General features: G+C 50.0%; 1 protein-coding gene across 5 annotated transcripts in view; it reads left to right on the top strand.

Annotated features, from left to right (window-relative positions):
* Window positions 1-354: 354 nt before the first annotated feature.
* Window positions 355-27,795, top strand: part of ABCG1 (ATP binding cassette subfamily G member 1) — a 66,200-nt gene continuing 38,759 nt past the window's right edge. For 2 of the 5 annotated variants that reach the window (XM_019745710.2, XM_019745709.2), the window contains exons 1-3: window positions 355-494; window positions 1,250-1,343; window positions 14,454-14,697. In XM_019745710.2, the coding sequence (XP_019601269.2) occupies window positions 1,251-1,343; window positions 14,454-14,697 (337 nt within the window). In that variant the 5' untranslated portion in view covers window positions 355-494; window position 1,250. Of the gene's footprint in view, window positions 495-1,249; window positions 1,344-2,243; window positions 2,263-8,057; window positions 8,235-14,453; window positions 14,698-27,795 lie in introns of those variants that run through there. The other 3 variants (XM_074324953.1, XM_019745711.2, XM_019745712.2) reach the window with 3 other exon arrangements.

The raw sequence follows: 27,795 nt of genomic DNA, 5'->3' as shown, positions 1-27,795 counted from the left end.
TTTCCCCATAACTATTACCCTGTAGATCCTGAGGATATTCGTTTTTGTTGTCAATGTGTGTTATGAAAAATAAATTCCACCATATTCACAAGTGCAGGCTCTATCATCTGTCCCAAAGTGGATTTCACACTTGGCCCATTGGTGGACAGACAGGTGGAGGGCACTATTTTGTGCCAGTAACCTGGAAGGGAGCAGACTGCCCTTTAGTAACCTCTGTCACTTCCTGTTCTGGGAGTAACAATTGCACGGGGCAATATTATTACACATAGGATTGCATCATGCCTATTTTAAAACAACTGTAGCATAAAACAGAAACTGAATCACTGTTTGTGGTTTGGGGGTTTTCACATATCTGCAGTGGTGAAAATTGAAATTCTGTCCTACATAAGGCAGGGGCTTCTTCCTTTAGTTGCAAAATAAATAACGCTTCACAGCAGACTGGTCCATTTGTATCAGGAGGGCTCCTTGGGGCAGCTTTACACCTGAGCTTGTAGGTAAGTCACTGACAAAATGCTTTCTTAGCCAAAAAATATTTTGTAATGTAAATGTATGGGGTAAATGTAACTACCTAGCTGTAGGTCAAAGAAAATATGTCATGTCTTTTAGTATAGGCAGCAAACGGTCATTTGGATTTAAACTGTGATGTAAAGTGTCTGTGACTGACACCAGTCAGTCAACAAATGTTGGAGAGTCACCTGGGACCAGGCCACATGCTGGGGTCAGTGACCCTCTCCATCCTCCAGGCCGAGAGACCAGTGAGGGAAACGCATGAATCTGTAAATTTGGATGGGCTGGGTGTCAGTGAAACGCAAGATACCTTCATATTCTTTCCAGTTTTATTGAGATATAATTTACATATACCATTGTATTATATACCTATAACAAGGTTATATGTACATATAACAAGATTAGTACAACATACTGATTTGAAGTATGTCTATATTGCGAAATAATCACAATACGTAAGTTTAGTTACCATCCATCACCTCACATAGTTACAATGTTTTTTCCTGTGATAAGCACTTAAAACTCTACTCTCTTAGTAACTTTCAAACAGACAGTACAGTGTGGGAAGCTACAGTCCTCAGGCTGTAAGTTATAGCCCCAGGACTCAATTACCTTCTAAGTAGAAGTTTTACCTTCGACCACCGTATTGGTTGCCTTAATAGTCAATACTGAAGTATTGTCTCTCTGAGGTTGGCGACCCAGGAGTTCCTTTGTACCTATATCTACCCGTTGTCCCTTGCAGAATGTCCCACACAGCAGTTCTTTACAAGAAGCAAAGAGGAGTGACGCCCGCCACTGCGGGTATGGTGAGCCGTGAAAGCCATGGGGCAGAGCAGGTAAGAGGAGGGTCATGGAAGAAAATGTTGGGTGCATACCAGCCTCCCTCCTTCTCTCTTCGCGGCTCCCATGCACCCTACCTACCCCAGGCCATTGGGCTGTCACACTGGTGCTCCTTTGGTTCCCGTTGTACTGATGAGGACTGAGGCTTTGAGAGGTTCCCGACTGGCCGAGCATCCAGGCAGCGGGTGGGGGGCTGGCATCCCCCACCCCCCGCTGTCTGCCTGCAGATGCCATTGGTACCATTTTATTCTTCTTTATTTATAGCTTCTATTTCTTTGCTGAGACTTTCTAATTTTTTGTTTCAAGTGTGTTCATACTTGCTCACTGAAGCCTTTTTCTGATGGCTGCTTTTAACCCTTTGTCAGGTTATTGTGACATCGCGTGTTGGCATCTACTGATTGCTTTTTTCTTTTTTTTTGGATTGTGACTTTCTTTGGGGAGGATGAATAATTTTGGGTGGACACCTAGATATTTCCAGTATTATGTTATGAGACTCCAGATCTTATTCAAGCCTTTTGTTTGCGCTGGCTTCCTCTGACATCACTCAGGCACAGGAGGGGGGCACTTCCTCAGTGCTGTCAGGTGAGTGTGGAAGTCCGGCTTCCCACTCAGCCTGCGCTGACACCCACGGGAGGCGCTCCTGGGTAGGTGGTTCAGCTCTCCACTTGGCCACCACCCACCCCTCCGTGGCTGAGAGAGATAGGGCACCTCGTTGCTGCTCCCACATTATCTCCACTGCACATGGTGTGTGAGGAGAGCAGGTCCTTGTTGGCACTGGGTGGTGGTGAGAGTCCTGATCCTACTGGGTCTCCTCTGTCACCACCCCAGTGACGGTGGGAGGGGCTCCTCATTACCGCCTGGGGCGAAGGAGTCCAGCCTCCCTGTTTGGCCTTCTTGACACCATTTTGACTGGAGGTGAGAGCAGGTTTGGGGGCCTCCTTACAACCTGAGGGAGGTGAAAATCTAAGCTCCCCACTCATCCTTGCTGGGGTGCGTGGGGTGGGCCCACAGTTTATGGGGTGGTGTTTGGCTGCAGCAGAGCAGTACTTGTCTAAACATTTTCTCCATTGCTAGGTTGCTCCTTTTCTATTCCTGTGGCTAGAGAAAGCAATCTTTTGTTGGGCCTTTGCGTGTGTGTGTGTGTGTGTGTGTGTGTACATTAGCATTTCCAGGTTGTCGGCGTCTTCAACTGAAAGTCTGGGATACATGAGGCAAAAAGAAAGGGACCTCACACAGTGTGGTTCCTTGAACCCCAAGGTCGCTGGCCAGCCTGGCTTGTCTTCTCCACCTTCCGGAGTCTCCTCAGGTTTCTTTTGTGTAATGTCTGGAGTTGTGCTCAAGGGGAATAGAGAAAAGCGTGTCTGTTGCATTTCCCCATTAGCCTGCCCTGTGACCTGTAACACCCTGAGCTTGGCCTTCTTGTAGCTCTCTCTCCCTGTTGGGAATAGGATTGGCCTGTTCGCCAACAAATATTAACAGCTGGAAATAACGGTGCTGGGAGGAGTCAGGAGTCCTGGGTCCTTGCTTGGGCACCGAGACCCTGGGCAGGTCTCAAACTGCACAGAGCTCCTGTCTCCTTATTTCCATGGGGCAGAAGGGCTTACTGAGATAATTTCTGATACTAATTTCCCTGCTCTAACTATTGTCCCTCCCCTCCCTTAAAAAGTAGTGTTTTTTGTTTTGTTTTGTTTTGTTTTAATAGAATTGTTTCTCTCTTTCCTTGGGGAGTTTTGAGTTGCAGGGCCCTGCCCAGAAGTTTCCAGAAATGCTGAGATAATCTCCCTAACCCAACTTTTGCTTTCGAACGCTGGGACTTCACAAGGGGACCAGACAGGTCTTCTTGCGGGGAAAGGATGGAGAGCTGGGGCTCTGGAGGAAAGAGGCAGGAGGTTCAGGCATCGTTTCCCAGGCCTGGGGCGGGGAAGGCTGGGGGTTGGAAGATCCCAGGAGAGTCACGTGACTCAGGGAGCCAAGAGGACTTCTGCTGGGGTGAGCAGGGTTCTGAGCACCCTGCACTTGACCTGTGGTCTTTGGAGCCAGGAGAGTCCATCTGTGTCCGAGCTGGCATGACAGGAAGGCACCTCCAGGGACCAGAGGCAGATTATCTGACTGATAAGAAAAATAAGACGTGGCCTTCCCTGCACCTGGGAGTGTCATTCACGCATGTCCCAGGGATGGGTGCTGCCCCCTGACCTCGCAGGGGCACATGAGTGTCACATGAGGTGATGCAGGGAACAGCACTCTCCAAACCACTACAGGTTGTTCAAATATAACTCATCACTTTCATGAAGCACCTACTCGGTGAGATGCCACGCTAAGAACGACGTGGAAGGCAAAGAAATATCTGAGGGACGTCAGGATTTATGATGTTTTTGGGGAGAAAAAGCCTGTGGCAGGGCGAACAGAGTCTCAGGCAATAAGGGGTTACAGGGTTGACCTATGAAGTATTTGTAGGGATTTTTCCATAAACTGGCTTCTAGCTCCTGACTTTTAACAACCTTGTCAAACTGTCTTAGTACTTTTTAGACTGCAAGTGACTGAAACTGAATTCATGTTAGTTCAAGGTCAGAGGGAGAGTCCTGGGTCTCACACAGTGACTAAACAATGAGGACGACCAACATTTATTTATAAGACGCACACTATGGGCCAGACGTGACTTTCAAAAATGAACTCATTTAATCCTCACGACAATTCTCTGAGACGGATCATCCCCCACTCCGTAGCGGATGTTATGGAGGCACCGAGACACAAGGTCCTGTTCATGGAGCCGACTCCTGGCTCTAGAGCCCAGCCTCTGGGAACGGGCTCTGTGACTTCCTCCGTCTCCCAGCTCTGCCTTCCTCCGAGTGGTCACATCATTCTCACCTAGACACTCTCCTTACAGCAAGAAAGTCTGCCACTGCAAATAGCTGCCAACCCTAAAAGGAAAAGAAACCCTCCCTTTCCTGGGGTCCATGCAAGACCCCAGGAAAACTCTGGTGGCCCCACTGGGTTCACACATCCTTTCCAGAACAGCTACAGTGGCCCGAGGGATCCATTCTGACTGACCGAGGTGGGGGTTGCATTCTAGGATGGATTCCATGGAGTTAGGGGAGGGGGGCTCCTCAGAGGAAAAGCGGGGCCCACGGGCCACCAGTCATTTCCCTGCTGGAACCTTCCATGGGGTGACAGGAGCCCTTCATCTATGTGTCAGCAGGAGGCGTCCAGCACTTTCCCTGGGCCTGTCTCTGGGACGTTGGTCCTAATCTCCAGCTTTGAAGGTCATCTTGTCGCCAGATGTTATTTCCCCTTTCTTCATCTGCAGACAGTGTTTCCTAGGTCCGTCCTGCCACTCTGTTCTGTGCTAGTGGAAGAAAACAGAAACAATCTGTTTGCAATGTTTACTTTGCCTCGTCCTAACTTAGCTTACGCAATATTTACGTGCATTTTTCTTTCCTTGAAGACATCCCTCATTAACCTCGTCTTTTCATCTCAGCCTCTGGGCACTTCCCCTCTTCCTGCCTCCACCCTGCCGGGCATTCTCATATCCAGGCCCCTCCTCTGCCCCCACCTCCTGGCAGACACAGGAGGGAGGGACTCCTAGCGGAGACCACGGTGGGGGGACAGCTGGACATTGGAGACAGAACCTTGTGGGAGTCAGACCAAGAGCAGGACCCTTGACTGAGAGACCGTGTCCTCGGGTGCCTCATCTCCCCCTCATCCCCCAGCCTCAGCGGCTGGACAGAGACAAAGTGGCCACTCCTTCAAAATGGAATCTGGGGATAAAGTGCAAACCAGGCAGGCGACACTACATAATTATAAGGAAAGTTAATGTCCCCAAATGGTGGTTGAGCGCGTGGACCTGCTTGCCCCCGGGACATCAGGTTGTTGGTTGAGTGGCAAGAAGGCTTGTCCTGACCGACAGTGTGAGGGGAACATGGGACGGCATGATCATTAGCGAGGGGAGGGTGTACCCTGAATAGGCGTTCTGTGGTGGACCCCAACTTTTACAAGGGACACCGAGGAAACGTAACTCATGCAGAGGAAGGTGAGCAGGAATAGGCCTCTCTATGAAGCAACATTGGAGGGACAGGGATATTTGGTTCACAGAAGTGAAGGCCCACAGAGAAATGTGGTGCCGTGATTGTTTGTCAAGCGCTTAAGTCCCGTTGTGTGGAGGGGCGGCTCCCTGATCTGTGACTGAGAAACGCAGAGCCCTCAGGGTGACAGGGAGTCCCATTAGGCAGGGAGTCCCAACTACTTACAATTGGAATGGAAGTGGCTCTGCACAGGAATTTCTCAGGCCAGCCTGGTCTACCTGTCAGCCATACCTTAGCATCCCTGGGATTGGGGTCTGGACTGGACAGTCCTGTGGTGAGCTCCCTTGTATTTGTCTGCGTGGCACCCACATTTCTTCTCAAACTCCCTAAAATGGCCTTGGTGAAGCATCCATGTCCCAAGCTTTCTGCATGGGTCTGTTGGGGCTGAACTTCTCTTTGGCCTGTTTGGCACATGTGACTCAAACCAGCCCATCGATGTTTGGCATCCCGCTGGGCACAGTGACTGGCTGCCAGCTGATAGGATACCAGGCTGCCTGGACCTGCTGGGAGGGCCTTCCTGAGACGGCCCAGCTGAGGGGCAAGCCAGCAGATGGGAGCAGAGCCATGCAGAGAGCTGCAGACCAGAGGCTGAGGACATAAAATGGGTGCTTGGCCGGGGCAGGCCTGAAACCTATGCACCCAGAACCCTTGTGGTACCTAAGACAGTGCATTACCTTTAGCTTAAGCCACTTGCAGTTGAGTTTCTGTCAGTAATGAGCCAGAGTCCAGACGCAAATGTCACAGATCTGACCTTCTTTACCATTTGCTCGTTCCCTGATTTGCACAAGATGGACAGTGTTAGTGAGGATTAGAATTAGAGCGCTTGCTCCATGCCACATGGTGGGAAGGGCTCACCATGCACGATTTCCCATGAGGCTGAGATTATTCTTCCCACAATGTATAGATGTATAAGTGAGAACACTTTCAGGGGCCTGTAACAGAAAGGTCAGCAGCTCAAGCCATGCCAACAAGGACCCAGTCTGTCACTGTCTTCCCTCTCTGGCTTCATCTGCAGGCTCTGCACGCTCCCCTCATGGCCACTCCCAGGGGCCCAGCAGGCATCCATCACCTTACACTCCTGGTTCCTGACCAGCCACTGCTATAGATCACATGGCCTAGAACTCGGGGAGGTGGGGGGAGCAGTGCGGGGAGGGGATTTCCAGAAGAAACCTCTGGATATATTCTTGGGAGTGAGGAGAATAGATGGCAGCGTAACAGGACCACAGTGTCCTGTCACTCGCCATGGCCACATAGCGGGGAGTGTCCAGCCAGATGCCCACGGAGAACCCTCTGGGACGTGAGTCCTGTCATCCTCTCCTGCTTTGTGTCCTGTCTGCCCCAGGAGCAAGTGGTGGCTGCAGGGCCACTAGAAATGAGGCATCTTTTGGCCTAGACTCTCCCCAGGAGGTCTGTGAATTTGAATCCTCTTTCCAGAACATTTGGAGATTGTTGGCGTCCCTGTTCAGTACATTGAAGGCACCACACGGCCTCCTGGGCCTGGCACATGGAGAGTGGCACCTGGAACTACAGCAGGCAGGTTCCCTTACTCGTGGCCAAGGATAGGAAAGAGCTAATGCATTGACTCTTCAAGTGAAACTATTCGGAATAAAGCAGGACCCTGTCCCCCTGAACTCATACATTACATCCCCTTTTCCTCCTTTGATGTGAGGGGAGAATTGGGCTGTGGTCATCAGACCCGTGGGTATGAAGTCCACCTGCCTGGCATGAAAAGCTTTTTGCCCCCTTTCTAGATGAGGAGAAAGTCAGGGGTTCTCTCATCTGAGGGGTGGCCCAGGAGTGCTGGAGGTGAGAAGAAATGCTGTGTGTGGTCCCAACATGAAAACCACTAAACAAAAGCATTGGCCTCTGAGATTGGGAGTAAAGAATGCCTCGTCACCACGGTTACTGAGAAATGGTCCCACCTGTGTAATAAGGGTCCTAGCATACACCAGGCCATCTGACATTCCAGTCTGGGGCCAAATGAGAGGGTCGGGAGTGTCATTCCTTCTGCAGTTACAGGGACACAGCTGCGGACCAGGTATTGGGGTGGGCTCTGGAAACGCACTCTGCAAAGACAAGCTTTGTCTTTACTTGTCGGGGTGGGGGTGGGCGGGAAGAGCAGAGTCTTGGGCGTCTTCGCCTAAGCGCCCCTGCATTACCAACACTTAACTCTGCGACTGGCACAAAGCAATGTGGCATGTATTGCCTCAGTGTAGGGGGTGTCACCCCAGATACGCAGCTGTAGTGGTGGAGGGCGTTGGAACGGCCATCCCTTCCTTAGTTCTCATGTTCCTACCTGGCCCAACAAAGAAAAAAGAAGAGCCCCTGCCCCTTGCCCTTCCGCCTCGCACAGGCTTGGAGGTGGTGGTCCTGGAGGGGGATCCCGCTGTCTGTCGGAGCCCTGGGCCGCTGACCCAGCGGCTGCGAGTTTCTGGTCTCGGAGGCTCCGTGGCTGGGCAGGGCCGGGGAGGCGGGCGGCTCCAGGAGCGGGGATGCCAGGGAGCTCCGCCAGCCACCGCTAGCAGGAGCAAAACAAGAGCACGCGCACCTGGTGGCCCCGCCCCGCTTCCCTCACCGGCCAATCGTGGGGCGTGGGCGGGACGTGGGCGGGGCCTGGGTGGGGCGGGGCAGGAGCCCAGCTGCAGCCCGAGACCGAGCTCGCGCCGGGCGCAGCGTCCGAGCCAGGAGCGAGCGCAGCCTCGTGCCCGCCGCCCGTCCCCGCCGCCGCCTTGTCCCCGCTGCCGCCGCCGCCGCCGCCCCCGGGGCATGGCCTGTCTGATGGCCGCTTTCTCGGTCGGCACCGCCATGGTGAGTGAGCGCATCCTTCGCCCCCGGGGCTTGGTTCTGTTTTCCAGGAGAGCAGGAAACACACAAAGACCCGCACCCTCACCTTGACACCTGCCCCTGGGTACCCCGGGAGGCGCCATCGCCCACGTCCTGGGCACCTAGCGTCATGGGATGCTCCTTGCACCGGCCGAGCACCCCTGGAAGGCGGAGGGGCCAGGAGTGGGCGTGAGGCAGCCAGCACCCCACAAGTGTACAGATGGTTTTGACCTCGTCCGCCTCTGACTGAGGGGCCTGGGGCCTGGGGATCTAGAGCGCACTGGGATGGCTGCAGCCTGGGCCAGAGGGCGTCCCATCTTTCTGCCCGTGTGCGCGGCCAGGGCTCGGGAGCGGGCATTTCTCGTGCCACCCTCCGGAGCACCGGGCACGGTCTGGGGGAACAAAAGAGGAAGCAGCTCCCCGAAAGAGAGAGCTCCTCGGCGACAGCCTCTCCCGGACCTGCTTCGGAGGGGATGGCGGAGTCCCGGGGAGGCAGACGAAGGGCGAGCCTGGATACCTGCAGGCCCCCTTCTGTACCCTGGAGAGACACGGGTGGGGACAGAGGCGCTCATCCAGCGTCTCCCGAGGGTACCAGCTCCGCAGGGTGACCACCGGCCGCCAGCGAACTCATTGCTAGACACAGCATGTGCTATTCCTGGGGGTGGTCAGTAATCTCCTCTTGCTCGTTTACAATAGCGCCGTAAACTCGCATTAGGACAAAACAAACATTTCTATTGCCCAGCAGGCGGGCATTGCAGTTAGGTACTCACGGACTAGATTTCAGATCATCTAAAGTACAAATAGAAAGTATTACGCATTCCAACCCCTATCACTCTCCCCACCCATCCATCCGTCTTTCTATCGTCTATGTATTTACTATCCTGCTAGTTCCATCCCAGAGGCTGTAAGCCCACAGCGCACAGCAGCACCGGTTTGTCACCCCCACCCTCCGCTTTATTTCATTTTTAGCATCCTGTATTGAAGTCAGCTGGGCTCAACAGGATTTGACCGACAGTTACCTCTTGCCTTGAGCTAAAGGAAAAAAAAAAAAAAAAACACGTAGCCGGGTTTCTGCGCATGCTCTGCTCTGCCAATGGCATCCTATGATTCCGAACAGGTTACTGTAGAACATACCGCGCCTCGCCAGCTCATTATATAATGATTTTGTGTAAACCGATAGAATGGGGCCGCGGGAGCGTTAAGGAGGTTGGTGGAACAGGGAGAGCCAGTGGTAGGGGGACTCACCGCCAGGGGCCATCTCTGGGCTTGCTCTGCCTTTATTCCTTAGTTTCTTACAGATAAGGAGGGGATGGGAAAACAGAGAAGCCGTTTGCTTGGGTTGAATGTTTGGTCACACTTGGCAATTCTTCCTTTTACATGTGCCCATCTCTTTGGGATCCCTCAATTATGCTGATAATGGAAAATGAGGAGCTTATGGTTAGTTGTAAGCAAATAAAGTTTCACAACTCTTAGATGCTGGGTAACTCTTGTGGTCCTTTCAAAGCTACCAAAGTGGCTTGTACATGTGGGAAAGTAATGAACCAGAATGTTTTAAGGCGTAGAGGTTTTTGTGTCACGATTTTTAATGTTATGTTGTGGTTTGATACAGTCCCAGGACTCAAGTGCTTTGTTCTCACATGGAGATGCTGACGGCTGGGCTGCTTTTTATTTATTTATTTATTTTTGCAGGGAACGCTGTTCTTTGTGAAAATAATTTTCCTCCCTGAAAACCTTGTGCTTTTAAAATTACTATTACTTTAAAAATTTGACACAAATCATCAACAAGGAGCCCTTGAGAGACGCCCCCCCACACACACACTCCAGGCCCCTGAAGTTTTCTGTACAGTCACCCCGGCTCTGGGGTCCAGCCCCGCTGCCTATGCCAGGTGTGAGTTTGTTCAGAGAAAGTTCCTTGGAGGGGTGCTGGAGTCCCTGAGCTGGGTGGAGGGGTGGGCACGGATTCCCAATGGGATGGTGGTATTTGGGGTGATTTAAAGCGGGGTATTGGTGATGGTGAGGTTGCATTCCAAGGCACCACGCAAGTGGCATCTGCCCTTTGCTGAGTTAAGGGCGTGCTGTTTGGGTTATTTTCCTGTAGGCAGTGGTCTTGAGAATTCTCGTCAGTACATTTTCCTCTAGTGTGTTCAGGGTCTGCTGGTCTAGGTGGGCACAAGGCTGGTGGCAATGAACCAAAGAGAGGAGTGAGAGTACGTGCGAACACCTGGCGCCTGTGAGTTCCTCTTCCATTTCCTCCCCTCATGTTGCTGTAGGTGGGGGTGTGGGGGTGTGTGTGTTGAGTTTCTATCTCTAACTGTGCTTCCCTGGGTAAATAGCGTGAGCCAGGCTTACAATGGCCTTGTGTGTGTGTGTGTGTGTGGGGGGGGTGCTGCTGCCTGTTGGAGACCCTCACTAAACAGATATCGCTATACGTTAGCATTCAAATTGAAGTCAGCACCCAAGGAAATATTCTCACCTATCAAGGCAGGCTCACTCCAAACAGGGTCTCCTCACATCCAACATCTGCGAGTGGACTTAGTATTATTTATCATTTATTACACAGCACAAATTGTGTGTACAGTGGGGAGGAAAAGACGATGCTTTGGTAAGATAGGGGAACACACACTGAAAGGGAAGCAGTGGGGAGGGAAGATGTATTTGTTTCATTTTTAATGAGCTCAGAAGGCGAAGGGCAGTGAGCTGTAACCTACATTGCCGGCCGCTCTCATCTGAGGATTGTTTCCAGAGAGCTGGTCTATTTCAAAATGACAGCCACTGCCTCCCATCACACAGGATTTCATGATTTTATTAATTGGGCAAAGCCGTTGGACACCCGTGGAGGAAAGGTGCGCACAGCTTTGGCGTCAGGTTATTTGGGAGGGGGGTTGTATGGATTTGTTTCTTGTGTATTTCCCTATAATGGACAGGGACTGGAATGACCCAGGGTCACCTACAACTTGTGTGTAGAAAGCTAAGCAGCATTCGAGTGCAGCGTCCTATGCTGGCTGGGGGGACGGGTGCAGACATGGACGCTGCACAGCATTGGACACCAGCTTGGCTCCCCATTAACCAGGGGGTCTCGGGCAGCCTCTTTGTGCCTTAGATCCCGCCTTTAAAATGGAGGAAGGGGTGATGGTAATGCCCTCTGGGGAGATAGTAAGACCTGGGGAGCTAGTAAGAGGCATAGTCTCTGCAGCCTGAAGTTTAATGGGTGCACTGTACTTGCTGAATCAACAGTCATTGTTTGTAGTCATTTACCTACTGCACAGGAGGCGTTATTATTCAATGCTTTAAATAGTGAGAACTTGACTCTGGCTTCTCTCTCTCACTCCCAAATCAGTTTAGTCACCAAACTGGGTCCTGCGCTGCATCGCATGTTTCTTCTGGGTGTCTGCATGGTCTCGTGGTCTCGTTAGGCACTCGCCTCACAGTATTGTGATACCTGTATTCTTGCCTGGGGCCCAGTCTTGAGCTTGCGCTTGCTGAAACCTTAGGCCACGACCGCTGACCCCCAGGGCTTTATTTGGTGCTCAAGTTGTTGAATGAATGAGACACTAGATAGGCTTCGAGTCTAGAGGGGAAACTCGGGTCCTCATCATAAAACAGGTCTGGCTTCTGCTACAGTCGGTGGGTGGAGTAATGGCTGTTCATCCCTGTCTTGTGTAGGTTTCATCAAAAAAGAAAGTCACAAGGTGGACCTCCTTAGGGGGTGGACACCTGTGGTGGGTGCCAGGGGAGGGTATGGATGGCCCATGGCAGCTGGAATGCTGGGAGGGCCACCACTGGAGAGGATATGCTAGATGCTCCCCGCCCCCAGCTGTGAACACACAATGATTGGGGGCTCCTGGTTAGAGCCAAATCCACCAGCAGGATGTGGGTTTAGAGCCAGATGGTAAGCCTTTGCACTTAGGTGGCAGGGTGGAGGTGAGAACGGACCTTGGGGACCAGGCCTGCAGCAAATTGTCTTGCCCACTGCTCCCTCTGCTACCCCCCCAAGTTTCTTGGAGGGGGTGCTATAGTCTGTGAGCTGGGTGGAGGAGTGGGCACGGATTCCCAATGTGATGGTGGTATTTGGGGTGATTTAAAGCGGGGTATTGGTGATGGTGAGGTTGCATTCCCAGGCACCACGCAAGTGGCATCTGCCCTTTGCTGAGTTGGGTGGCAGGGGAGGGCAATCATGGGGTCAAAAAGGGTTATAAACCTGGCACAGCAGCATGTGCCCCGAAAGGGGATTTATCCAGTGAACCAAGGGATGGCATTGGGTGCCTGCACTGGGCGCCAGAGCTGAACTTGCACTTCCTTTCCCCGTCGTCCAAAGCCAAGAGCTGAGCTACGGCAGGGTTCTCATTACTCTTTCATGAGGCCTGGACATAAGGTCCCCCCAGTCCTGTCGCTGCCCCTTGGGAGCTGCAGAGGCACACATTCATGAACAGACTCTGCGGAGTCCCCTTGTCAGGCTAACACACACCTTCCCTGACTTTGTGCTGGGAACGTATGACCCTATTTACGTCTGCCTTTGAAGCATGTCCCATGCTCGGTGCCAGAAGCGAACCAAGCCTAATTCCGTCAGTTTTATTCTGTACTTGAATTTTTATCCACAGTGTTCTAGTCAGTGAGATGAGTTTTGATTTGGTTAAGCTTTTCAGAGGTAGGAGATGCCTGGGGTGTGTGTGTGTGTTCACGCACATGTGCCTTTTTCTTAAACGGCAAAGCAACATTTTCAAATATCACCAGAACCAGAAACCCCTGTGCGCAGGTCTCCCCATGCCTCTCTTTGTGCTTTAAATACTCGAAAGCTCCAAGGCCTCCAAGACTTTTGAGCCCTTAACTACCACATGGGAAAGATGCCAGCTCTTCAGCCATATAGTCACATACCCTCAGGAGGGCATTCAAATGAGGGATTAGGCCGTGGGCTAATCTGTGTGTTCCGGCCACACGAGTTGTTGGGGCTTGTGGAGATTATTTACGGAATGATCCACTCTCTGGGTTTATTTCGGATTTTTGATTAGAAACAATAACGATCAAAAAGCTATCAACTCTGAAGAAATGCCTAACAAACCTATGGAAAAATCACAGTAAAGTGTTTCCCTTTTGAGCAAACAATAACACTGCAGTGTCTCCCCCCATCGTACCGCAGTCAGAAGGGCCTGACTTAGGCGAGAGGGTTACAGATGGGCCCTGCCAATCAGGCCAACTGCAGTCAACGCTACGAAGCAGCGTCTCCAGAGGCTCGCGCTTTGGGTACTGTGGAATGTTCTCTCTTGATTCAACAAACAGCTAGAGAAAGCATAGCATATTTGCCCACCCCACGGTTCTTCTGAGTTCTAGAGTTGCCTGAAGCACATTGATTTGCTCAGGCTTGCCAAGCCATTAGAAAAGGATATTCCTTTCTTTGCATAAATACTTTCGGTTCTTGGCACATCAGTAACTGGTCAGTTGACTCCCATGGAAGCTTTAAAAGCCAGTGTAGCCACAAAAGGGTAGCTGATGCAATGGAGAGAGCACCTAACTAACTGATTTTTGGTTTTTTTGATGACTCAGATTCTGGGCTCACTTCTGCCCCTCACTTGATTGTAGGGTTCAGAGCAAGTTCCTTAAATTGTTTGTGCCTCGGTTTCCTTGTCTGTGTAATAGAGAAAAAAAAATCAACCTTTCCAACTTTTTTTCCAGCGCTATTATTAAGATACGATGAGAGAGGAGAGGTATAAGCGATTTAGAAGATTTACAAGGAAAATACAAAGGCCGACTCCCACAAAACCCAGAAATTCAAGGGGTATCATTGCTCTTGGGAAATGTTGATGGGGTTCCACGAGGAATGCACGAAAAGAGCTCATTTTAGAGAAAACTGTCAATTACATATTTCATAGGAGCCTCATGTGTCTTTATTGGGATTTTTTAATGAGTGGATGGTAAATAGATAATTTTTTTATGGTGGCCAGTGTTTCATTCTTTGAAACAAGTGATTCATTTATTATGGTTTTGTGATTAGATTTTATGATTCTCAAAGAAATAGTAATAGCTTATCTATCTTAAGCATTCTCAATAGAAGAACAAGTGATGGCTAGAGCTGACAAATTCCTCTAGGCAAGCACCTTTCTTCTCGCTCGGAGGGCACTCTGTTGTCTACGAGCTAAATGGTGAGGCCCCGGAGCTCTTTTCCTTGGTGTAGCTTCTAACCTCTCTCGGTGCTTCTCTCTTTTTATCTAGAATGCCAGCAGTTACTCTACAGCGATGACGGAGCCCAAGTCGGTATGCGTCTCGGTGGATGAGGTGGTCTCCAGCAACATGGAGACCACCGAGAAGGACCTGCTGAATGGACATCTGAAGAAAGTGGACAACAATCTCACTGAGGCCCAGCGCTTCTCCTCCTTGCCTCGGAGGGCGGCTGTCAACATTGAATTCAAGGACCTTTCCTATTCGGTCCCAGAAGGACCCTGGTGGAGGAAGAAAGGTAGGGAGGTGGCTGCTGTGCGTCAGGAGGCGGGAGGAAGCTGTGAAGGAAGCAACAGGTTGGGAAAATCTGGTTCTGGAGAGGCTGAGTCTCCCATTCTGACTCTGCCATGGTCAACTTATTTCATTGCTTTGTGCCTGAGTTTTTTCCTCACCTATAATATAAACAGGTTGGGTTAGATGATTCAGCCTTCATGGTGGCTTTTAACTTCTGATATGATTACAAAGAACGTCACAAAGTTAGGCCAGGGTCCATGTGTGCTGGTTTCTGGTGTGCACGCGAAGGGTCCTCCTTCACTGGAGACTGTTTATGTTCATCCTTCAAGATGGGACTAGTTTTTAATATTTCAGAGCAAAATGGGAGACAGGTGCTCCCTCCCCAGTTTGAAGTGTTAAACTTCAATGTCGGTGACCTAAAGTGACCTCTCTTGAAAATATTACTTTAATGGATCTTGGAAGGACTCTCTCATGGGTGGTGGGCTATAAAGAAAACTACACTGTTGTCAAATGAGCCGTAGAAATAAAAATAGAAGAGACAGAGAGGACGGCACTCAGGAGGGCTCTGGAAAGCCACACAGTCCAGGAGTTGGCCACCAGCTTGTTGCATGTTAACCACAATTGACGACTCATGGTATTTTGAATTTTCTTAGTAACCTGGATGTTCCTTCGCCAGCCCTAGATTTTCAAAGTGTGCAGAGTTAATGCCACCTGGGTTGGTATTTCCTTTACAGTCTGATCTATTTCTTCCCATGGTACTTCTCACCTCCCTCTGCTGTGTTCACCCATCACCCACCCATCTTCAGGTGGGTGGGGGACCAATTGAGAGAGGACAGTGTTACACATCACCAAGAAACGATGGTCCTTAGTTTCTAATGACTCATTTAAAACATCTTGAAAATCTATGAGGAATTTGGAACAATAGAAGTGACTCGGGTACCACTGGAATATTGTAATTTTTTAGGACTCTCAACTTAAATCTAGATTCAACCCTTCTTTCTTATTGAAGAAGATCCACCAAGGCTCACTTTTTTATTCTCCATTTTTCTTTCTTTCTTTTTCTTCTCTTACCTTCACTTTGTTTTCCTCTTCTCGTGAGGTTAAGCCATAGAGACTGTGGGCATGGGCACTCGTTGGGACCTGCCAGCCAAGTTGGTTGTTGCGTGACTTTATGCTTGCACAACCAACCATGAACGATCCTAAACCTTCTCAGTGGCTGGTTGTATAGACTGTTATCTGATACTTAACATTTTCAGTTTGCCAGCCTGTTGTGTTAAGAAATTCTGTGGCAGGCAGAGGGTTGGGCTCATTCGTTTGAGCCTACTGAAATGCCAACACACGGTTCTAGCCTTTTTCTTCTCAACTTGAAAAAAGATTTTACTGAAAAAAACGTGCACCAAGTGACCAGGAGGGCCTCATTGTGTTTTGGCTTGATTTGTCTATACAGACAAATTGTGGCTAATCTGAGCGACGTACATCATATTCTATCCATCCGATACATGTGGCCTTTGAAATACTGTCCTGTTGGTTGAAAATGCTTGGATGGGTCTCCCTCAAATTGAAAATAGTTTGCAATGCAGAAATGTAAACATTTGAAAACTGGCAGAATCTTGGTTTGAAATTCACACAGCAGGCAAGTGAAGGATATCATTTCCTAGTCAGGTATGTGGCTTGTCAACACTGTATTCTCTAAATCTCAGAACTGGTCACACCGATTGCCAAACTTAGCTAACGGTGATGGTGTCTAAATCAATGAGGGAAGGACCACCACTGTCCATTCCTAGTGGCCTCCTTGGAAGCTCTGTCCAGGTGGCTGCCAGATAGGCATATGCCCTATAGTAACCTCTGTGGGCTCTGGAGGGGGAGGAGGAGGAAGTGGGCCCCAGGGACCTACCCATGAGTCAGAGATGGTTAGGGCTGGAGAGGAAGCTGTGCCCGACTGGTCTGCTGTGTCCTGGTTGCTGGTTTCTCGAGCTCTTGAGGCCTGATTTCTCAGACTGGCTTCCTCCCCAGCCCCCTTCTCCACAGCAGCACCTGTGTCCACTCTGCCTGCCCTTCTTCCCTTGCATGCCCCATTGTTTCCTTTGTTCTCGGTGCCCTGCAGTTCAGGAGCTTTCTCACTCTAGCACAAATTTAGGGTGGGAAATACTTGTCTATCTTCTCACTGAACAGAAAGGAAATGGAGTGGTTAAGGCTTGCCCATGTGCCAGAGCTGCCAGGCCGGCCTAGGACTGGGTGGTGAGTTCTAACTGCAGTCTGACTTGGTGCCCACACCTCGCCTGGCCTAGGGCCTCAGGGGTGCCTGTAGCCACAGGGAAGCAGTGCTTCTTCTCCAGGTTTGGTGCCTGCAGGGTGGGCTCTGCTTGGCTCGCTGAGTCAGTTGTCCCATCAGGCTGGAGGCTACATCCAGGAAAATCAAGAGTTTTCTCGAATGAAGTGAGTTACCTGCCACGGTTCTTCTCAATGCTCACTGTGCCCTCATCACCAGCAGGCTCTCGAGTGCTATATCGACTCAGAACTTGGGGACCACATTTCCCCAACTAAGTGCCACCCTGAGGATGAACAATACAAGTCAGCATTAAATCTGGACCCAGGCAGCAGGCTACGGGGGGAGGTCCTGCGGGCTGGTACGCATGAATGCCACTCACACTGTTCTCTCCAGTTCATTGCTCTGCTTGTCAGCCTCCAAGCCGCTCCTGAGGTCTGGTTCCCCTCCCTCAATGTGGGGCCTCATCTTTCCTGCTTTGTCCTTCCGATTGCTGACAGTTGTCTCCGAACGCAGCCATGATAAGGCTAAGCAGAGGAGTCAGACGGAAGCCACGCTCTCATTTCCCGTTTCTCTCGGTGGCAGTGACATATTCGGCTTCACCTCAGTGTGACACCAAGTACGACCAACCCTTGGACCAGGAGCTCTTTCCCTTACTGTTCTTACCATGTTAGTGTTGCTCTCCGTACCAAGCTGGTTGTTTTTACTTTCTGAAGTTCAACTTGACACGTTGAGCTCATTGTAAGCACACACTGGGGGTGGGATAACCCGGCATCATGTGGGTCGGGCATCTCTGAATGTGAGAGCTGAAGCGCCTGGTTGTGTAGTGAAGGGAACAGAGCCTGAGAGCAGAAGTGATTCGATCGAGGTCAGAGCCGGTGCTGGGTCTCGGCTGTCTGACTCCTAGTCTAGGTTTCTTTGCATCACAAAGACACGACCACGCCAGAAAATTCCAAGGGAGACTTTTCCTCACATGATTTCTCCCAGAACATCGCACTTGACTCAAACTCAACATAGAATGCTGTAGCAAAGCTTGCATTGTGATTAGAAGAATATCATAAACTCCTCCGTAATTATTTTAAAGAAAGAAGACAGAGAGAGAGAATGTCATAATTCATAGACGAAAGGTGATGAGTGAGCAATAGCAATATTTCTAAGAGGGAGATGTCAGGCACCGACTCTTTAAAAATTCTTGAGGTTGATGATTGCCAAGCATTATATATGGTGTTTAACAAAACATCTTGTATTTTCAATTGTAGTTACATTTTCACCATATGATTAATGATGTCTTTGGAGGAAAAACTAGATCATATAATAGATTCCTAGTAGAGAACATAATTGTGAAAGGAATTATTCCCAAGAGAAAAAAAGTACACCCCAAGGATAATTTCACTGGCTTCTGACACAGTAATTACTTTCCCTCAAGGAATTCACTCACGTAGTATAAGTTGATGGGACAAATGATTTGGAACAATATGGATTTTGGTGCCAACACACCAATTATTGTGTCGGAGCAACGTATGTACCCGGACAGTCCGCCTTAGTTGCTATCACTCAGCCTCGGTGTGACTTACTTGTCTGCAGCTTCTGTTTCCGGTATGGCAGACACTTGGTCGGTAACATTTAGGACCCCTCGCTAAGAAGGCAGTCCACATCCTGAGTTTCTTGGTGAAGATGTGGGTGGTGATGAGAAGATATGACACTTAGGTAGCACTTCCTCGCTCTCAGGGCTCATTCACACATCCTAATAAAAAATTATTATGGTCACAATTAACAAGTGGAATGCTGTGGGTCCTCTGGATAACGATGCCCTCCTTACCCCCAAGGAAACTGGAGCACTTTCCACTTGTGAAGTTAAAGCAGGTCTTCGGTCCACTTGGCTCAGGGGCCAATTCTGCCCTTTGTACCCATGGAATACATGAGGTTCAGAGACATGTCCCAGGTCACAGGCGCACAGAAGGTGAGAATGGAAGCAGGTCTGCGGGATTTGAGGCTAAGACCCCACAGGGAACCCAGTAGGCACCTGGCCCTGAGGTGAGCACAGCACTGGGCCACCAGGGTGTGGATGGGCCTCACCCCATTTTACAAAACCATAAGGGGTCTCCTTGATGATTAGTACTGACTGGTTTTCCTTTGCATTGGCCTGCTTGGATGTCAGTCCCCTCTGCCATTCCTTGGGACGCATACAGGAATCCCTTGGTCCTTTGGGCAGTCTGTAGCTGTCCTGTCCCCTCACCAGAGGGGTGAGGCAGAGGTGTGTGACACACTTTCACACAAACAGGTGACATGATTCTTAGAAATTAAATTCACCTCCCAGGATTACCTTGTGATGAAGTTCAGGTCGAGAACAAAAGTAATCACATCTGGGGCTTTAGTGAGTTTTCCTTACGATCCTTCAGCCAGGCTGCTGTCTCAACACGGTGACACTCTGATGGGACGAAATACCACCTGCTACTTGGAACCCCGACCCTCCAGCTCCCTCCTTGTCAAGTGCCAGCAAGGAATTAAACAATCTGGGCAGCCCCACCTCAATTTATCTGTATTGGTTCGTTCCTAGGCTATAAAAATGCCTTTGAATACCCTTCGCCAATTCAAGTTTGCTTTTCCTTCATTTCAAAAGCTATATCCCAAGGCCTGTAATGACGAACAGGTTGAAATGAGTGGAATGTGCCATTAATCAATGCCTTTCTGGAATTCCATTAAGGGAAGACCAGAGTCTAACCAAGTACTGGGCGACTTGATCCAACCAAGTGGAGCAGAGATGAGAAGGGCGGCCAGGCAAAGGGGGACTACAGAAATCCCCAGGCGGTGATGGGTTTTCAGGGGTGGGCTGCTCTGGTTCGAAGGGGACTTCTGCTCCCCTACCATGAATGGATTGCTCTCCTGTTTCTTGGGAGCCGTCATGCTAACGTGGGCTTTCCTTTGGGTGCAAAAGGAAATTGCTTTTAAATACTCTGCCTTTGTCTTTCTTTGAGGCGGTAACTAGTCTTTTATGGTGAACCTAAACCTTGCTTGAGGCTGGGGCTTTTACATACCTAGCTGAGGAGCTCCCCTCTTCCCCTGTGGGGCCAGTTCTTAGGTTCTCAGCATGTGGTAGCTCCCTGGGGCAGGCAGGCAGGACACTCACTCAGGCGTCATTGATGATGGGTCTTCTGGAACACTTCTGATCATGGCCTCACAGGCTTTGAAAAAATGCTGAGAATGGGCCAACTCTCACGGCAGACTCATGGCAGAAGAATGTATAGTGACGAGGTACAAAACCAAAGGGTTTGCTAGTTTACCAGGAGAACGTTACATCCGAGGAGTCTAAATGCTTCCCTTCTCCAGCCAGCACACCTTCTCCCTCTGAGCATGCTGCATGGAAGCCAAACCATCACCTGCTGAGAGCTGGGACCAGGGGTGCATGATTCAAAAGTGTGCCACTGTCAGGCTCAACACCCCGTCGGCAAGGCTGAGGTAGCCCTGCTAACATTGGCCTTGAAGTCTCCTTTCCTCCTTCGCTTCAATGTCTGGCCACCACTGTCCCCTTCCGGTCAGCAGGTTCTTTATTTGGGCATGCTCACACTTCATCACTTTCCCAGAGAATGCACCTGTTCTTGAGCCATCTGGTCCCTTCGATGAGACTTTGTAGGACTGTGCTCTGCCCAGCGGGGACTTGGTGTCACTGTTTCACTTTCTGAGGACATTCTTGCCACACTCATTTTCACCTGCTGTGTGGTGGGTGCCCCCTGCCTTCCTTTAACACCTCAAATATGCTTGTATCTTGAAAACTTCACATTCTCAAACTAAAGTCCTCTCTTACAAACCAGAACCTAATATGCCAAAGCCAAGAAATAACCCAAAGTGACATTCTGCTGAACATGAAACCATGTCTTTTGTTTATAAATTGGCAGGAAAAAAATGTTTAGTAACCACACACCTGCTCTTTTTGAGTACAGTTCTAGAATCAACAGATTCCTGTATTTAAGGAACAAAGGTAACCACATGGGTCAGATTAAATATGTTAAGAAAGAAGGAACCGTACAAAGTAGGGGTTTATAGAATGGGGGTGATTCTCTGTCAAACCCATGCTGATGAAGTCCCAGAACCTTCAGAGGAAAGCTTATGTTCAAATAAAATATATCTAATACCAAGTGCTTTTGCTCATACTATGAGCAGAGAGGAGTTTGCAGAGTCAGGGATGGAGGCTGGTACCTCTGCAGGCTTCAGTCCAGCCATTGATTGTACTTCTCACTTTGTCAGCTGTGCTATTGTTTGTCACCTTTGTGCTCTCTGGGGTGAATGGCATTGGTGTCAAAGTTAAGACATGCCAGAGTGACTTCAAGACTGTGATTATGTCCAACGGAGATCTGTATTGCGTGTGCAAATCTTGGAGCCCAAGGGGGCCTCAGAACTCCCTTGGTCTGACCTCTCACCTATGGAGCAATCCTCTTGCCCCATTCCCGACAACAGGGTGTCCGCCTGTCTGAGCACTTCCAGTGACCAAGGACTGACACTTTCCCGGTGGCCAGGTCCATGTTTGCACAATCTAATTCTTAGAAAAGGCTTCTGTCTGTTGAGCTGAAATCCGAATCCCAGTAATGTTCATTGGCTGATCCGAGTTCTGCTCGTTGGAACTCTGCAGTATACATCTTGGTCTGGGTCTTGAAACGAGCTCACAAATTAGAAGGAAAAAAGCCTAACCAAGTACAAAACAGTAACCAAGTGCGTCAAGACCCAAGACTACCCGGAAAGGAAAAAGTCAGAAGCATGTGGGCCTTGGAGGAAATGAGGCCAGGGTCCCGCTTTGGGAGGGGGCATCAGGTGGCATTGTGGGGGCAGGGCAACAAGCAGGAGCCCTGATGGAATGTGCGCCTCTGTTTATAAACTGATAAGGGCGGAGCGCCATAGAAGAGCAGATGTGAGTCACTCTTTGTTTCTTTTACTGTCATAAGGCAAGCTGCTGCGCTCAGACAAAAAGTCCCTTGCCCTGATTCTCTCAACGGCAGGTCTTGAAAGTGAACATTTTAGCTGGTGTTTTATGGGATTTCTCAGTTGTGGTTTCTCCTCTCCCACTTTTGGGGAGAGTGTTTATTTTTCAATGAAAAATAACTGTTTACTAAGCCAACGCTGTTTGATGTAGCACACTGATTGCATCATTAGGTCCTCATGGGAAAGCCATGGGGGCATATCAGTATGGATACCTTCTGCAGGAGGGAGGGAGGCAGATCTCGGATTCCCCCTGAAACCTGCACTCTTGACTACCTGCCTCTCAACAAGCTCCACTGAGAACTGTCCCTTTGTCGTTTCTCAGGCTGCTGTAAAATGAGCTGTGCTATGTTTACTTTGCCCATGACATACACAACCCCAGACCCTGGTGGCAGTGCAGGTGCCACAAAAGGCCTCTCCACCTCCCCTGGGGTGGCGGTTCCCAGATGTCCTTCATGGGCTGGCCTGGGAGCAGGTTTGTCTGTCCTCCCTCCACCTGGCTGGGCACCTTTGCTTGCCCACCAGGATGGGGTTAAGGGCCACTTGTCCTGCACCCACCCGCTCCTTCCAAGGGCTTGTCTCCAAGGAGCTAATTGGTTCTGGCTGCTTTTCACCTATAGGCTCTGGGGAAGGGGAGGTTCAGGCCGCTGATGGAGAGGCGCCTCTTCGCTGGCTTTTAATATGGAGTAAGAACCCATCCCTTTCCCAGTATGGTGCCTTGCTGACTCTGCAGGCCGTGGGCCCAGGGTGCTGTTTGTGCTGTCCCCCGCCAGGTGGCCGGACACACCCGCTCTCAGATGTAGATCTGGCAGCGGGTCTCGTGGAGGCTGTCTGGAGGGCTTTCGTGTTCGTTGGGAACGCCAAATGCTGAATGGTTGGACAAGACCACCGCCGGTGCCCTTACCGCGCGCAGGTGCGGGCCCGGCCGAGCGCGGAGGGGCAGGTACCGACCCGGCAAGTGCCGGCGGGGAAGGTGCGCGCCGCTGCGCGTGCGCAGTGGCCACCTCCGCCACCGCCACTGCCTGCGCCGGGGTTACTACCGGTCAACGCTCGCGGGTAACCTCGGCGGTGTGCTGCGCAATTGGCTGCGCTTGAGGCGCTGTTGCTAAGCGGGAGCAGAGGATGCAGAGCTCTTGGGGTCCCGGTGCTGCTGCCTCCCGGGCCGGCGGGGTCTCCGCCTCCCCCGGACTGGGGCCACCCTGTGCAAGTCTGATCCCTGGGGGTGCGAACCCCATGCTCTAACCCAGGTCTCTTGAACCCTGGGCCCTGAAAGTGCTAGAACCTTTCCGGTAGCCTAATTTTCCTCGAGAAGAAGTCTCTAAAACAGATCTGCTGAAAGGAGATATTTTTTAACCGATAATTATTATGTTGTAGTCTTTTTAAGCATAATTGGGAGACTTCACTGGGATGGAAATAGCACACAATATTTAGGACGGCCATCGTCGGGAAACGGCTGGCATCCTATGTGGTGTCTGTCTGTCCTTGCACCAGAGTGGGGAGGCTTCACGAATTTCCCAGACGTCTATGTAAAGTGCAAGGTGGTGCCACGAATGGCAGGTTGCAAACGTTTTCTAGGAGACAACTGACATCTGAATCCTTATAAACGCTCTTGTTTTGTTTTGGATTCACGCTGTGGGTGAAGTGATAAGAGGCATGGCCCCTTGGGTTGGGCCAAGCAGGTTAGACAGGAAGCAACCAACCTTCTCCGAGGTCAGTGTTTTAAAATGACCAGGGCGGTCTTTGGAATCCTGGAATTCCCCTCAGGAATCTGAATTGCGGTCCAGTCAGCTAGCTGGAATCCATTGGTCACACTGCAAAGCAGCTGCTCCCTAGTTTCCTGCCAAGCCACTTCCATCCTGGGGGTGCCAATGAGGCAAGGAGAAGTCATAGCTGAATTTGAGGTGTGTTTTCTTAGCACCTGGTACACAATTTTTGGTGAACCCACAAATGTGATAATAAACATGATTTCTGCCAGTTGGGCTCCATCCTAACACCTGCAAGACCTGGGCCACCTGCTGGAATCAGAAGTGCCATGTGTTGCCTCTTCCTGGGGCCCATTAGGGCAGGTCACAATAGTTCCCAGTTGTCACAAATGCACAGTGTGTGTGCCTTCTCTAGACACCTGGACTGTCTGGTTCCTTTGGGCTTAATTTCGGTGTGTTTTAAAATGTTAAACATCACTATTCGTATGCTTTGCTCAACCTTTTGGGTTCTTGACCAAACGCAAGGAGACCAAGGGCTAATGATTTTTCTCATAGTCTAGGGTTTCATTTGCTAATTTGATTTTGTGATTGCAGAGCTGGCATTTTTGTAAACCTATGTGGAGATCATAGTTCTCAAGTCTTTAAGACTCACTGAGCTGAAGGTGGGATACAGGAAGTCAGACATGGTGGTGGGTTTGCACAATGAGTTCCCTCTGTCTTCCTGAGGTTTCGCTGGTGATGCGGGTGGAAACCTTTGCAAAAGAAAGGCAGGGCACGTTTTTGATACCAGATTTTCCATTACTATAAACAGTAATAGAGCATATTGCCAACATGAGAGCATCCGATACACAGAAGTCTGGCTGAAAAGGGGAAGCCTTACATTTAGTTTCATTTTATCAGAGTCCCCGTTAAGACTTGCAGAGGAAGCTTGCGGGTTTCCTGTTTCTAAGACCTGCATATCAGCTTGTCCAGAAAATGCTTAGGTCCTAAGTGGTGAGCAGGGAGCCATCTAACCGCGTACTCTCCTTCAGTTGTCCCAAATGTGCCATGTGCCCTGGGCCAAACCATGTGGACTTGCATCTCCGATTTTTATCTGATTAAAGAGAAGGATGGTGATTATCATCTCGGTACTTTCTCTCTTCCCAGGGGTGTTCTATGCTTCTTGATTTCGGAATTGGATATGTCTCTAGAATACAAATTTCAAAGTGCTTAGCCTGTCTGAAACGGTTTAAGGAGAGCCCTTGCTGACTGCCCCCAGCTTCTTTTCTGCACAACCATTCCCCAGGGGCTAGCCAGGCAGACTGCCTGTTGAGAAACGGGTCTGTTCACTCAGTGCCGTGTGTTCTTTGCCTGGGCCACGTCTTCTGCCAGGAACCCACCTTGCCCAGGGCCTGGCACTCACTGGACACCTGCCAAGTGAATGAAATGATAGAAACCTCAATCCCAGTAGAAGAACATAAGTGGGGAGGAAAGCAAGGGGCTGGAGGAGACGGAATGTGTTGCTCTTCCCTTGCTGTGTCGAGCCCATGAGCCATCTCTGACCAACCATCTAGTTGGCGGTTTCTAGGTGCCATTTCCTTGGGTCAGCCCAACCGCTGGCTTCACCTACAGCATCCTAGACAGGCAGACAGGGTTTGGGTGGTGGTAAGAGCTTGGATTCTAGGTCAGGCAGCCTGCTTCTGAATCCTGGCTCCACCCCTTATTAACCATGTGACTTCTGCCTCGGTTTCTGCATCTGCAGAATAGAGCTGATAAGCGTGCTTATCTCAGAGGGTCAGAGTTGGGAATGGCTGAGATCCACTTACCGTGTTTCCCCGAAAATAAGACCTAGCTGGACAATCGGCTGTAATGCGTCTTTTGGAGCAACAATTAATATAAGACCCAGTCTTATTTTACTATAATATAAGACCCAGTCTAATATAATGTAATGTAATATAATATAGACTGGGTCTTATGTTAATTTTTGCTCCAAAAGACACATTAGAGCTGATTGTCTGGCTAGGTCTTATTTTCGGGGAACCAGGGTAGCTGTACTACAGTGGGCTGTGTGCATGCTAGTGTGTGGGTCAAAGTTTGCTGAAGGGTTGGGTTTTGGCTTCATTAAGGATTCTACTTATGAATAATAATAATAATAATAATAATATCAGCATGGTGAGTTGTTCTCTGTGAGAATTTCCACACCGGTCCTAGTCTAAAGGCTCCCCAGGCTTCCTGCTCATGGCTTAACCCCCAACAGCTCAGAGCTGGGAATAAATACCGCTTCCTTAGGCTGTGGCAGCCATGGACCAGGTAGGTGGAGACTTTATTACTTCTGGGAGGTCTTTCAAGAAGTGCAGCTCGCTGGCTGATGAGAGTTGCACAGTTGAGACTATTTACATCGAAGCATCTACGTTTGTAGTTACTGGATGGAAATTTCCACCAGTTGGAACAAAGCTCCGAGCAGCACTACACTTCAGAATTTGGCTCTGGAGCAAGGTTCAGGAGGTTATCTTACGAGGATGGGAGATGCTATCAGGTGCTATGCATATTAGTCTTGTGGCTGGATTTTCGTGACTGAAAGTTAAGGGTGTCGTGTGCGCCGCTCCCACCGGCGGCCATGGTGGGCCTGGCAGCCATGGTTGGCCTGGGGGCCTCGCCAGCATTGGTGGGGGCTGTGGTCTCAAAGTGCAGAAGCATCTCCAGTGCGTGAATGCTGTTTGGATTTGCAGCTGTTTGATGTAAAATCTCATCAGGTTGTGGTTCTATAGAAAATGCACTTTCCTTTCTTTGCAGTGATTCTAAGTTAACCTGTACCAAGGAGGAGGGTAACACGAGTCGAACTGTATGTGGGGCTTAGTTAAAATTTTCTTTCTCTCTTTCTCTATTTCTTTTCATAAAACGATTCCAGGTCTAGCACCTCATAGCAGCACAGGCTCAGTGGAGGATGCGTGTGGTTGTGGTGGGGAAGCTGGGCTCCAGAACAAGAGCCTGGGTTCAAAACCCAGCTCTTCCACTTAGTAGCTGGCTTACTTAACCTTCCTGTAAAAAGGGCATATTAATAATGATAATACCCATCGTATTGGATGAGCTATCTTGATGCATATGAAGGAATGCACCTGATATGTACTGTTTAATAAACAGGAGTTACAATCCTTAAGAATAGCGTTACATGTGATATAATAAAATAGTAATTGCCTAGAGTCGATAGGATGGATCCAAGCTTTTGCATTATCATCCTACAAGTAAGTTTGGGGTGAAATCTTGGGCTTGTAAACTAGAAGTAGAAGAACTAATATGCGATTATGGTAAATGTCAGCTTAGCTGAGCGTCTGTTAGATGCTGGGCATGGTTCTAAATGCCTCATCCCTATGAGGCCGTGAGAGAAGAGAGGAGAGATGGATGGGGCTTGCCCGAGGTCACAGAGCTTGTCTTAGAGGGAGGGTCCAGCCCTGTGTGTTCATCTTGGGTTACAAGGTACCCCAGTGTGGACCTGCCTCGCCAAGTCCCCAATGACCATGTGGGGCATCGTTTCTATGTCATCAATGAGAAAAGTGTGGCTGGAGGAGTGTAAGCAAGCCCAGAGTTCCCGCGAGGCCCACTAGGACCCCGGGATCAAGTCTAGCCCCTGCCCCGCACACTACTCCTCTTTGTCCTGTGTCCTGTGTGTGAAACAGATCCAGTGACCACCCAGGTCCATGGCCATTTTTAGTGACGTCAAAACATGAAAATATTTACTTCCTCCAGGCTTGTGCCTTAAAGTGTTGTTTTCAGTGAGAACCAGGCAGTGTCATGGGAGAGAAGTCCTGTGAACTTGGGCGCTGAGCAGTGGTGGAGGCCTGCAGCCAGGTCTCATGAGCTGGCCCAGAGTAAATCCCACAACCCATCTTTCAGGAGAGTAAGCAGCCGTGACAAGTGGACGCCGCACTTGCTCACATGTAGCCCATTGGCACCACTCAAGTGACTTCGCACAGAGGTGGGCAGTTAGAAGTGAGTTCAGCTGCTTTGTCGCATTGTCAGCACAGGGTGGGTGAGGAAAACGGGGGCCCGGGAGGTCTGGAATGGCCCCGGAATGGACATTCTGGCCGTCTGCAGCCCAGGGAAGAGCACGTCGGTCTCTGGGAGTGTTATCTTTCCGATGTTCACAGACTTGTGAGAGCATTGCCCACCTTCAAAAGTGACTGCCTCT

This window comes from Rhinolophus sinicus, linkage group LG01, assembly GCF_036562045.2.
Source record: "Rhinolophus sinicus isolate RSC01 linkage group LG01, ASM3656204v1, whole genome shotgun sequence".
Lineage (NCBI taxonomy): Eukaryota > Metazoa > Chordata > Mammalia > Chiroptera > Rhinolophidae > Rhinolophus > Rhinolophus sinicus.
The sequence above is the reverse complement of the archived record's forward strand: the minus strand, read 5'-3'. Positions and strand labels throughout refer to the sequence as shown.